This window comes from Lipotes vexillifer, unplaced genomic scaffold, assembly GCF_000442215.2.
Source record: "Lipotes vexillifer unplaced genomic scaffold, Lipotes_vexillifer_v1.1 scaffold229, whole genome shotgun sequence".
Classification (NCBI taxonomy): Eukaryota; Metazoa; Chordata; class Mammalia; order Artiodactyla; family Lipotidae; genus Lipotes; species Lipotes vexillifer.
Genome location: NW_006771155.1, coordinates 410,811 through 423,904, shown reverse-complemented (window position 1 = coordinate 423,904; position 13,094 = coordinate 410,811). Strand labels below are relative to the sequence as shown.

The 13,094-nt window shown below is 37.2% G+C and overlaps 1 protein-coding gene and 1 non-coding gene across 2 annotated transcripts in view; one reads left to right on the top strand and one right to left on the bottom strand.

The window, feature by feature from the left end:
- KIF5B (kinesin family member 5B) overlaps positions 1-13,094 on the top strand; it is a 39,755-nt gene that overhangs the window by 25,733 nt on the left and 928 nt on the right. The window contains exons 15-24 of the mRNA XM_007446572.1: positions 1,948-2,091; positions 7,485-7,673; positions 8,327-8,444; positions 9,387-9,448; positions 9,543-9,652; positions 10,408-10,509; positions 11,534-11,594; positions 11,703-11,774; positions 11,906-12,010; positions 12,936-13,085. Of these exons, the coding sequence (XP_007446634.1) occupies positions 1,948-2,091; positions 7,485-7,673; positions 8,327-8,444; positions 9,387-9,448; positions 9,543-9,652; positions 10,408-10,509; positions 11,534-11,594; positions 11,703-11,774; positions 11,906-12,010; positions 12,936-13,085 (1,113 nt within the window). The remainder of the gene's footprint in view (positions 1-1,947; positions 2,092-7,484; positions 7,674-8,326; positions 8,445-9,386; positions 9,449-9,542; positions 9,653-10,407; positions 10,510-11,533; positions 11,595-11,702; positions 11,775-11,905; positions 12,011-12,935; positions 13,086-13,094) is intronic.
- Positions 6,900-6,971, bottom strand: TRNAE-UUC (transfer RNA glutamic acid (anticodon UUC)). The gene has a single exon. It is a non-coding gene; the product is annotated as a tRNA-Glu (tRNA).

Sequence of the window (13,094 nt, the reverse complement as noted above, 5' to 3'; positions counted from 1 at the left end):
TTTTTGCGGTACACGGGCCTCTCACTGTTGTGGCCTCTCGCGTTGCAGAGCACAGGCTCCAGACGCGCAGGCTCAGCGGCCATGGCTCACGGGCCTAGCCGCTCCGCGGCATGTGGGATCTTCCCGGACCAGGGCACGAACCCATGTCCCCTGCCTCGGCAGGCGGACTCTCAACCACTGCGCCACCAGGGAAGCCCCTACAAGTATTCTTAATTGAAAAATTACCTAAGTAACATTTCTTTATAAGCTCAAGATTGGTAACGTCAATTCTTAAGGAACTCAAGTGTCAACTTTATTTCCTCCCATATATGAAGCCTTAAAGGTGGAGGGAGGAGGGTTATCTTTTTAGTTTCTAAACATCTATTAATATGTAATTAAATGCTATTTTAAAACATACTGACTATTCCAAATATTATTCTACTGTTAAAAAAGTAAAAGTTGGCTTCTAGTTGCTCAGTAAAGTTATTAGCTAATTGTTTAGACTAGAATTAAAAATGTGCACGTAAAAATAAAATAGCAGGGTATGTAACTTCATGTAACTTATGTTTTGTTCACTGTTAACGTTTCCAGCACTCGGACCAGTGCCTTCTAGGACAGTGTAGTTGGAGCTTCCTTGTTATTCCCCAGGGGATGAGGGTTTTGTTTTCATAGCTGTAAGGCGGGAATTGCTGCCCCCCAGCAGTGATGCCAGAAATAGTATATAGCTGTGATTGCTGCTGCAGTATTTTGAGTATCACCATGGATGAGCTCTTTTTCTTAAAAGTTTTCTTGTTGTTAATGCTAACTTCTTGTTTAGGAATCACATTTAGAGTTGGACCCAGGATCACTGCTCACTATTTATCTCCCTATCCGTGTCAGGTGTCTAAAGGAAAGCAGTCAACACTATGAAATGGCATTTTTAAAAGGCTTCCTGCCCCTGGAGAAGTTCCTTTTCCCTTTTTAACCTCCCAGCTTACAGTTTGCTTGTAGTTACAATTTAATACCATGGAGATCAAGACACCTTTATAACTCTTAACTGAGTTGCATTATTAGCAAACCTAATTTCTGTTTGGAAGAACAGTAGGAGTCTCTTACAACTGTAAACTGTAAGTGGGTCCTTGGTCACTGATTTCAGTCTTTAAGACAGTTCTGTGTGTGTCCCAGTTTATATATCAGCACTGTATTGGTAAGGAGTTAGAAACCCCTAGAGTGTTCTGCATCTTTTTATATGCTTACAATATTGCTGTTTAGCTGCTAGAGAAAATGTCTGACTAAAAGTCAGTAACCTACATTTAAAATGCAGTATCTGATCTGTGATATAATGAATAGTTTTAAAGCAACCAGATGCGGTTGGGTTTTCAAATTTGTGGTGACTTTGTTGCTGGTAAGCCAGCTAGTGTTTTAAATTTATAATTATAGTAATTTAACTCAGATAGTAGTGCTACTTTATCACTCTCTCCTGGATAATTGCTTGTATCATAGTACAAAAGTAGTAGTAATTATCAGGTGGATTCTTTTCAGAAACTAAGTAGTATATAAAAAGCAGATGAAGAAAACATACCAGCCATCTAGAAGACTGTGAGTTGCATTCTAACATTTATTTTCTCAGACTCAGTTTCCACAAACATACCATACTATGGTCACAAATGAAAAGCAAATATAGTTAATTTGGAAGTTTTCCATTTCTAAGTAGAAAACATTACCCAATCTCAAAAATGAGTGAAATAATACAAACTGTTTGCCCTTAATGCAATTATAATATAGCTACTTTACATGGTCTCTTAGGCCTAAAATATTTTTTAAGTTTGAGCTGGGAGCTTTCGCAGAACTCAGTAGAGAATTCAGGAAAATGAAAGCAGAAAATAATGGTTTTGTGAGTACTAGGTGAAAACTTGAAATACCTGTCAATATTTCACTTGATCTTTCATTTAATAGATTTAACAGTACCTTTTGTTTTGGTTCTGTTAGGCAAGTTTAGCAAGTATAGATGCTGAGCTTCAGAAACTTAAGGAAATGACCAACCACCAGAAAAAGCGAGCAGCGGAGATGATGGCATCTTTACTGAAAGACCTGGCAGAAATAGGGATTGCTGTAGGAAACAACGACGTAAAGGTAACTGTAATTACCAAATATTAAGCATGATAATCTTTACACAATTCATACTTTATTTTTCACAGAGTTCTTTTCATACCCATTATCTCCTCCTCACAACAGCCATTTGTAGTAGATGGTATTAACTTAATTTTAAATAGCCGAGGAACAAGGGGGAGAATAAGGGGTGCTTGGGAGACATGCTCAGTAAGTAGCATTTATTTGGACCCCATGTTTGTTTTTTCCCTCTTTATAAAGATTTTGCACTTAGAAATCATGTTAATAAATTACCACACAGGAAGTATGTAATTGAAACAACAGTGAAAATTAGCTCAAGGAATAAACTGTGAATGAATTTGATTGCTTTAAATGTTTAAAAAGATGAAAGGTGAGCACTGCTGATTAATGTTCTCTCTCTCTTTATTTTGAAAAATTTCAAACATATTATAACAGTAAAGAGAATAATGTGAGTTAATCAGTAATCAAAATTTTGCCACACTTTTATTTTTTCTTTTCTAATAATCTTTCAGGATGCTAATACTGGTTATATTAGCACTAGTTTGTGGTAAAAAAAAAATTTGTGACCTATAGATTTTAAAACTTAGACCAAAAAACCAAAGACTCTTAACTGCAAAAACATACACATAACGTGAAAGATTTGTATGTTGTAGTAGGTATTTGTTTAGACTTCCTTTTTTGATTAAAGTCTAGTTATAGTAACAAAGAGAACAAACTTAAACTTGGGTTTATAGTGAGAACCAACTAAGCAGCCATTTAACAAGAGTTGGAAATGAAATAAAAGTTTTCACTGTGGAGCACACATTCCTTCTGTTAGATGTTATTCAGAGCTACTGTTTGTTGATGAAGGCAGGCCTTCGTTCTCGTAATCATGTCATTTTTTAATGCTGGCTCACCTCATCGAAACAGAGCAAAGTGTTGTTATTAAATGCTGGATGACATGGCTTGCTCTTTCTTCCCCATCAGTCTGAACATCCTGCCCTGTCCTGTTTATGGTGAAGCAATGTGAGATTGATCGAGCTCTGTGGGAATCTTCTGGGATGAAAAAGTAGATTTCCTTCATATTACTGAACACTAGAAAGGTGTTGTTCAAAATTTGCTTTGTAGATTTGTGACTTGTTTTTAGAAAAATCCTCCCATTTCATGTTCAGATAATCTTAATTTAAGTGAAAAAGTGGTAAAGATAGAGAAAATAAAGAGTAAGACTGGCTTATGTCTAGTGGCAGAGTGATAATAGTACAGATACCCTGACACCTAAACTGCTTTTTTTACTAAACCATTACAGTATTTTGAAAACAAGTCAGCCTTGCAAATAGGTTCTTAAAAAAAAAAGAAACAGGATCCTCGATATTTTTGTGTTTTGCATGTAGTTCTTTTCCTGTTAATAAACATCAGTAAGTGCTGCTTGAGCTCTCCTTGTTTTGTGTTTTTTACATTATGGTTCACTAGATCATATGTTAAGACTATGTTAGCTTTGTAAGAAACTCCCAAACTGTCTTCCAAACTGGCTTATATAGCATTTTTTGTTCCATCCAGCAGTGAATAAAAGTTCTGTTAATTCACATCCTTACCAGTATTTGAGGTCATCAGTTTTTTTAGTTTGAGCCATTCGAACAGATGTGTGATATTATCTCGTTGTGCGGGTTTTTTGTTTTAATTAATTTATTTTTTATTTTTGGCTGCCTTGTTGTCTTTGTTGCTGCATGCGGGCTTTTCGCTAGTTGCAGCGAGTGGGGGCTACTCTTCGTTGCGGTTCCCAGGCTTCTCATTGGGTGGCTTCTCTTGCTGCAGAGCATGGGCTCTAGGTGCATGGGCTTCAGTAGTTGTGGCACTCAGGCTCAGTAGTTGTGGCTCGCAGGCTCTAGAGTGTAGGCTCAGTAGTTGTGGTGCGTGGGCTTAGTTCCTCCGCAGCATGTGGGATCTTCCCCGACCAGGGCTCAAACCTGTGTACCCTGCACTGGCAGGCGGATTCTTAACCACTGCGCCACCAGGGAAGTCCTCATTGTTGTTTTAATTTGCATTTGGTTGTTGGTTTTCTTACCTTCAGTTTTAAGAGTTCTCCTTGTATGTTTTGGATAATAGTCCTTCATCAGGTATGTGTTTTGCAAATATTTCTTCCAGTCTGGCTTATCTTTTCATTTTTTTAAGTGTCTTTTGTAGAGCAGAAGTTTTTAATTTTAACAAAGTCCAACTTACCAATTTTTTTCTTTCATGGATTGTGGTTTTGGTGTTATATCTAAAAACTCATCTCCAAGCCCATGGTCACCTAAATTTTCTCCTGTGTTATCTTCCAGAAGTTTTTTAGTTTTGTGTTTACATTTAGGTTTATGATCCATTTGGAGTTAATTTTTCTGAAATTAAACTTTTCTGTATTTACATGTGGATGACTAGTTTTTCCAGCACAATTTATTGAATTGAATTCCCTTTGTCAGAGATTAATTGACTGTATTTGTGTATGTCTATTCCTAGGCTTTCCATTCATTTCTGATGACCTATTTTTCTGTTCTTTTTTCAATACCACATCATCTTGATTACTAGCTTTATAGTAAGTCTTGAAGTTGGGTGGCATCAGTCCTCCAGCCCTGTTTTTTAATAATATGTTGGCTATTCAAGGTCTTACCATTTAAACTTTAGAATCACTTTGTCAATATCTACAAAATAACTTGGAGGGGTTTTGATTAAGATTATATTATATCTGTAGATCAAGTTGGGAAAGACTGACATCTCAGTATTGAGTCTTCTCTCCATGAATATGGACCGTCCCCCATTTATGTAGTCCTTCTTTGATTTCTTTTGTCATCTGGATCTTACACGTACTATGTTACATTTAAACAACCGTGTCATCTGCAGACAAAGACAGGTTTATTTCTTCCTTCTCAAGCTCCTTATTTTTTTCCTCTCTTCTTTTTAATTGAAGTATAGTTGATTTACAATGTTGTGTTAATTTCTGCTGTACACCAAAGTGATTCACTTATACACACTCCCACACACACACACACACACACACATTCTTTTTCATATTCTTTTCCATTATGGTTTATGACAGGATATTGAATATACATCCCTGTGCTATACAGTAGGATCTTGTTTTTCCGTTCTACATATAATAGTTTGTATCTGCTAATCCCAGACTCCCACTCCTCTCTCCCCTCCTGCGCCTTGGCAACCACAAGGGGATGCCTAAGAGTGGGATTGCTGGATCATATGGCAACTCTGTTCTTAATTTTTTGAGAAACTGCCATACTGTTTTCCATAGTGGCTGCAGCCGCTTACATTCCCACCAGCAGTGTAGGAGGGTTCGTTTTCTCCACACCCTCTCCAGCATCTGTTATTTGTAGACTTTAATGAAGGCCATTCTGACCGGTGTGAGGTGGTACCTCATTGTAGTTTGGATTTGCATTTCTCTGATAATTCATGATGTTGAGCATCTTTTCATGTGTCTTTTGGCCATCTGTTTGGGCCATCTCCGAGATCTTCTTTGGAGAAATGTCTGTTTAGGTCTTCTGCCCATTTTTTGATTGGGTTGTTTGTTTTTTTGATATTGAGTTGTGTGAGCTGTTTGTATATCTGGGAAATTAAGCCCTTGTCAGTCACATCACTTGGAAATATTTTCTCCCAATCCGTAGGTTGTCTTTTCATTTTGTTTATGGTTTCCTTTGCTATGCAAAAGCTTTTAAGTTTGATTAGGTCTCATTTGTTTATTTTTGCTTTTATTTCTATTGCCTTGGGAGATTGACCTAAGAAAACATTGGTACGATTTATGTCAGAGAATGTTTTGCCTATGTTCTCTTCTAGGAGTTTTATAGTGTCATGTCTTATGTTTAAGTCTTTAAGCCATTTTGAGTTTATTTTCGTGTATGATGTGAGGGAGTGTTCTAACTTCACTGATTTACATGTGGCTCTCTAGCTTTCCCAGCACCACTTGCTGAAGAGACTGTCTTCTTCCCATTGTATATTCTTGCCTCATGTGTCAAAGCTGTGTGATTGACCGTAGTTGTGTGGGTTTATTTCTGGGCTCTCTGTTCTGTTCCATTGCTCCATATGGCTGTTTCTGTGCCAGTATCATGCTGTTTTTGTTTTTTTTTTCTGGTACGCGGGCCCCTCACTGCTGTGGCCTCTCCCGTTGCGGAGCACAGGCTCCGGACGCGCAGGCTCAGCGGCCATGGCTCTCGGGCCCAGCCACTCCGCAGCATGTGGGATCTTCCCGGACCGGGGCATGAACCTGCGTCCCCTGCATCGGCAGGCGGACTCTCAACCACTGCGCCACCAGGGAAGCCCCATGCTGTTTTGATTACTGTACTTTGTATTGTCAGAAGTCTGGGAAGGTTATGCCTCCTGCCTTTTTCTTTTTCCTCAGGATTGCTTTGGCAGTTAAGTCTTTTACCTACTTGGTCAGGTTTATTCCTAAGTATTTTAATTTTTTGGTGCAATTTTAAAAGATACTGGTTTTTTTACATTCCCTTTCTGATGTTTTATTGTTAGTGTAAAGAAATGCAACCAATTTCTATATGTTTATCTTGTATCCAACTACGTTGCTGAATTTCATTTATCAATTCTAGTAGTTTTTGTGTGGAGTCTTTAGGGTTTTCTATATATAGTATACATCATGTCATCTACATATAATGACAGTTTTACCTCTTCCCTTCCAGTCTGGATACCTTTTACTTCTTTTTCTTGTCTGATGGCTCTGGCTAGAACTTCCAATATTGTGTTGAATAGAATTGGTGAGAGTGTCTTGTCTTGTTTCAGATTTTAGCAGGAAGGTCAAGCTCTTATTTTTTTGCCGTGCTGTGCAGCTTGCAGGATCTTAGTTCCCTGAACAGGGCTTGAACCCATGCCGCAGCAGTGAAAGTGCTGAGTCTTAACCACTGGACCACCAGGGAATTCCCCTGAGCTCCTTATTTTTGACACTGAATATTGTACTGGAATTTTGTAATGAAAGTTACTAAGGAATGTACACTGACCACAGTTCCTCCTTGGAGAACTTAAAAGTCATCATTTCCCTGCCACCTAAACATCATTATTTGTTAAGTTTTGAACTGGACATATACATGATTAACAGTGAATTTACTGTAGAGGGCCTTTGAGGAGGAAATCCAAAAATTGAAAGAGGCAGGGTTCATTAGTGTTGTTTGTTTGTTTTTCCGCTTACATCCATCTTCCTTGTAGGCATATGTTAACATTAAGTTTTAGAAAGTAAGGAAGGCAAAAATCAAGCTCTGCTTTACTCACCCTTTATTAAAAACAATATTTAATAAAAGAAAAAATTCTAGACTTCCTACAAATGTTGAGTAGTATTAAAAATATTTAATTTTGTTTTAAGATTTTAGAGTCTAATTGGGTAAACACTAACTAGACATTTCTGTCTTTCATTTGTGTTTCCCTTTTTCTCACAGCAGCCTGAGGGAACTGGCATGATAGATGAAGAGTTCACTGTTGCAAGGCTCTACATTAGCAAAATGAAGTCAGAAGTGAAAACCATGGTGAAGCGCTGCAAACAGCTAGAAAGCACACAAACTGAGAGCAACAAAAAAATGGAAGAAAATGAAAAGGAGTTAGCAGCATGCCAGCTTCGTATCTCTCAAGTATGTGTTACAGAACAAAGTTTCCTCATTTCTTGAACAGCCGTATGTAAATTTTATTTATTGTAAACGTTTTAATAAAAATGACCTTCCGTAGGTTATTTTGAGTAACAACATTAAAAGGTTAATTCAATTAGTTTTTCTTACTCTAGCTGCAGTAAAACACCATGAATGATTTAAGTGGGTTATATTTGGTAACGTGTGTGTTACGTATAGGAATTTACTAGAAAGCTGTGACTGATGTGACTATTGAAGAATCTAGAAGAATTCTAGGGTGAATAAAAATGCAGGGCTGATTTTGTGGCTTTGGCAACTAAATGGGTGAGACCATTCACCAAGACAGGAATTGTAGCAGGAGGGATGAGGGTAATAATGTTAGTTGGAGATAACAGTAAGAATATTATCTCATATGTCAGCCTGTAGTGCCTTATTTTGTAAGTGTTAAAAACTTGTACACATGACCATTTCATTGATTAAATTCTTTATCATTGTAAATCTTGCCCCTGAACATTTTAGGTTTAAATATCTTATTCTGTAAATGTATATTATATGTTTAGATAATGTCGATAAAACTTGCTTACTTTCAAATATTCTGGACAACAAAGTATGTGTCAGAGATTTTATTCCACCTCATAGCAGTATGTTTTTCCCAAAAGCATGAAGCCAAAATCAGATCATTGACTGAATACCTTCAAAATGTGGAGCAAAAGAAAAGACAGCTGGAGGAGTCTGTGGATTCCCTCAGTGAGGAACTAGTCCAGCTTCGAGCACAAGGTACTCGCTTCCAGTGATTTATGCGTTATATCTCTGTTGTAGTTATTACCTACTTCAGTATAATTGTAGTCAACATTCACACTGATAGAGATTAGTAGGAATACAGGTAACTTGGAATAGTAAACAAACAACACATTTTAATGTGGCTTTGAAACATATTTTCGAAATCATGTTTGAATATTCAAGTGGCCAGTCTAGGAATTTCCCACAAAGTTATAAATTGGTGTGTGTGTGTGTGTGTGTGTGTGTGTGTGTGTGTGTGTGTGTAATTTCCCACAAAGTTATAAAGTGGTGTGTGTGTGTGTGTGTGTGTGTGTGTGTGTGTGTGTGTGTGTGTCCTGACATAGGGGAAAGCTGTTTCATTTCCCACAAAGTTATAAAGTGGTGTGTGTGTGTGTGTGTGTGTGTGTCCGTCCCCTGACATAGGGGAAAGCTGTTTCATTTCCCACAAAGTTATAAAGTGGTGTGTGTGTGTGTGTGTGTGTGTGTCCGTCCCCTGACATAGGGGAAAGCTGTTTCATTTCCCACAAAGTTATAAAGTGGTGTGTGTGTGTGTGTGTGTGTGTGTCCGTCCCCTGACATAGGGGAAAGCTGTTTCATTTCCCACAAAGTTATAAAGTGGTGTGTGTGTGTGTGTGTGTGTGTGTGTCCGTCCCCTGACATAGGGGAAAGCTGTTTCATTTCCCTACCATGTGCTAACCCATCTGTTCCAGGATTCGGCAAAGAAAGTAAAGGAAACCATAATATCAACACAAAGAATATAAAGTTACAAGTCGGTATGTCTTGAGCATAGAGAGCAAGATTTACCGTTTGGCATTTGGATAATTTAAAGTCAAGTACTGTTAAGGAACATAGCCTCATAAAACCTATCTGCCCCTTGGTTTATATCAAGAACTCTAAGGCCCATTTCCTCTCTTCTGTTTTTTCTCCCCACCCAAACAGAGAAGGTGCATGAAATGGAAAAGGAGCATTTGAATAAAGTTCAGACTGCAAATGAAGTCAAGGCAAGTTCGATGTAGCATTGGATTCTCACAGTTTTCATTCATCCTTGTTAATCTTGAGTAATCTGACTTAATATCTTTCCCCCAATGATTTTAGCAAGCTGTTGAACAGCAGATCCAAAGCCACAGAGAAACGCATCAAAAACAAATTAGTAGTTTGAGAGATGAAGTTGAGGCAAAAGAAAAACTTATCACTGATCTTCAAGAGTAAGTATGCTTTCCTCTGAGGTAGCAGAAACTACTGGTGGACAATATATCCTTATTAGAAACCTGCATTTTTCTTTGAAACAATTTTTGACTTGAAAATGAAGAATCTTTTCATTTATGAGTGGAACTTCTAAGTTCCATAGGAAATTTTGGAAAAATGTTCTTAGGTCTTTTGATGTAAATATTCAGTAAAAAGTAAAGAATTCCCAACTTCAGCCATTATTACAAATAGATACTACTGTCTCCTCTGAATCGTTTCCTTAACTTTTAAAAAATATTCTTAACTGAGAAAAACTTTATTGGAAATTGTGGATTTTAGAAGTGTGTGTTTTATTAGGAGTTATTGTCTCCATTTTTCTGGGGCACATTTTCCTACTTCCAGAGCCATATGCGTATAGCACAGAATTTATAGAAATTTGAGATCTATGACCAAATCATGATTTGAGTAGGAGCCAGAGGAGAGTAACAAAAAATGATGGCAAAGTTTGGGACATGGAGCTTATTGTTAATGGATTTAGGGATAAGAATTCAGGGAGATGAAAGATACAGAATCAAGTTACGGTTTCAAACCAAACTATAAAAAGTACTGTGGGCTGAACGTAGCCCAGTCCTCTTTGCTGCTGGGGGGTCACATCCTAACAGAGGAGGCCTGCCGTGTTTGAATGGTGAGACTGTGGAATTGGAGAGTTGGAAAGCTTTAATGGCAACATCTAGAAGATGGGGATGTTGATGCTGCGAGGTTTTTACTTTGTCAGCCAGAACCAGAAGATGGCATTAGAGCAAGGGCGCCTGAGAGCAGAGCACGAGAAGCTGAAAGCTACAGAGCAGGACAAAAGCAGAAAGCTACGTGAACTTACGTGAGTAGACCCTTAGTTCAAGTATAAAAGTAAAAACTAAACGAGAGAGTTACTGGCATTACTCTCAGAAATACCCAGTGGATAAAGTTTTCACTTCGTGTAGGCTAAAGGGTGTTTTTCTTAAACCCTCTGAGTTGGTTTGATTTATACCTAAAAACTTGCAATACTTTCTTGTACTTTAGTGAAAGCCAGGTCTTAATATTTCACTGGTAATCACCTAAAACATGACATTTAGTAATTTAGAAGATTTCAGGATCTGCCACAAAAACTGAATTTTTGTCAGATTTGATCTTGCATAAATAAAAGACCATTTTTGTTTTAGCCTTGCCTTTTGAACAGAGGTTTTTGCCATTTATTTATTTATTTTTTTTGATTTACTGACTAAAAGTATAGTCAACACACAGTTTTCTATAATCTGAGCAGGTAGAAAACTCAGGATTATAACTTTCACATACCTTGAATTTATCAGAGACAATTTATAAAGGAACAGTTGGTTAGGATGGGCACACCAACAGGACCAGCTCAGAGTTGATTTTTTAACAATTCTGCTGAATCTCAGCCATAATTTTGTTTAGAGTAACGTTAACTTAAAATGCATAAAATGTTTTAGTCTGCAATAATTTATAATCTCTGTAATTTTCAGTTAATCAGAATTATTTTGGATAAAGATCAGTATGCTATATAATAATGCACATTCTTAAAATATAAGAAGAACTACTCCTTATTCCTTGAATTCTGCCACGTTTTCTTTCATTGCTTCCATTGCTATATTAGGACAGTTTTTTTCTAATAAACCATAGATTTAGAAAATTACAAGGCATATAGAAATTTCTTTGAAAGACACAACATTGGTAAGCTGTTTTTTAAAACTATGATGATCTTTTTTTTTTTCCTATGATGATCTTTTACTTATTTGTAAGCATTGATCCTGTCAGATAAAAATATTTGATTCAATATTTCTGCTAAATATAGAATTTACGGACTCAAAGTTGAAAATGTATTTGTATATTCTTCCACTGTTTAGGGTTATGCAAGATAGACGAGAACAAGCGAGACAAGACCTGAAGGGTTTGGAAGAGACGGTGGTAAGAAAAACTTGGATATAAATAGGATTGGGGAATATTTAATGGGTTCTTCCCCTGGTTACTCAGTTTGAAAACCTACTTCTAAAAATACTGCTTTCTTAATTCAAGGCGAAGGAACTTCAGACTTTACACAACCTGCGGAAGCTCTTTGTTCAGGACCTGGCCACCAGGGTTAAAAAGGTAATAAAATAATACTGGGTCGGTGTTACTGTGCTTACTGTGTCTGAGTGGAGTAGCCTCACACTGTCATAAGAGTGGGGAGGTAAGCGTTGCCTTTACTTGGTCTCACAGCACTTGCCCGTCTTCTCTAGAGCGCCGAGGTTGATTCGGATGACACCGGAGGCAGTGCTGCTCAGAAGCAAAAAATCTCCTTTCTTGAGAATAATCTTGAACAACTCACCAAAGTCCACAAACAGGTAACAAGGAGAATGTTTTTTGTTTGCTGCAATAAAATCTGAGGAGTGGCATGTATCTGAGTCTTCAGAGTCCTAAGGATTTTCATACCCTGAGCCATTACATTATTTTATCACGCAATTGTAGAAACAAACAACTAGCAGTTTTTATGGGAGTTAATATTCCTAACAGCCTTTAGCAAGAGGTCAGTGAAAACGTGTTGTTTTCTTTGTAGGGTTTCAGGTCTGTTAGTTTTCTTAATTTATTCATGGTCATTTTTAAATCTCTGGTAGACAAGTCTTTGAGTTAAAATACCCCCTCCCTTTTTTTTTGGTCTTTATACATTTAATGCCCCAGAGTCTGAAATACTACAATAATGAGGCAGTTTGTATTTTTTTTTAATAATGCTTACTGTGGGGTTTTTTGCTTATTTTTTATTAAGGCTTGATATGTGATTCAGTTACTTACTTTTTAAGTTTCTTGGCATACTTTATTGTTGTATGTCTTTGATACTAGAAACCTGATGTTTGCACTAGAGTGAGGTTAAGGGAATTTTAGGCTTTCTTGCTTTCATTGCTTATTAAGGGACTTGCCAAGTTTATGTGTACTTGTGGATCTTGCTGTATCTAAAAAGATATTTGTTTCCACCAGATTAGTATCTTAATGAAGAGACCTAACACAGTGTTGTAGTATATTGTCATAGGGAAAAACAACAGTCTCCCCAATCCCCCAGTATTGAATGAAATTATATTTTGGGGAGAAACATATGTGAGGATGATATTTATGGGTATATGTATTCTTTGTTGCTGTCTAAATTATTTAAATTAGCTAAGTGAGAAAAACCTTAGTATAAAATGTAGTTTTTCTTTCAAGAGAAATTATGAAATGTTTCTGTTTTTTCAAATCATCGTTAAAGTCAGGATCCTTATTTTTCCTATATACCTTTAGCTGGTACGTGATAACGCAGATCTTCGCTGTGAGCTTCCTAAGCTGGAAAAGCGACTCAGAGCTACAGCTGAGAGAGTGAAAGCTTTGGAGTCGGCACTGAAAGAGGCCAAAGAAAATGCATCTCGTGATCGCAAACGCTATCAGCAGGGAGTAGATCGT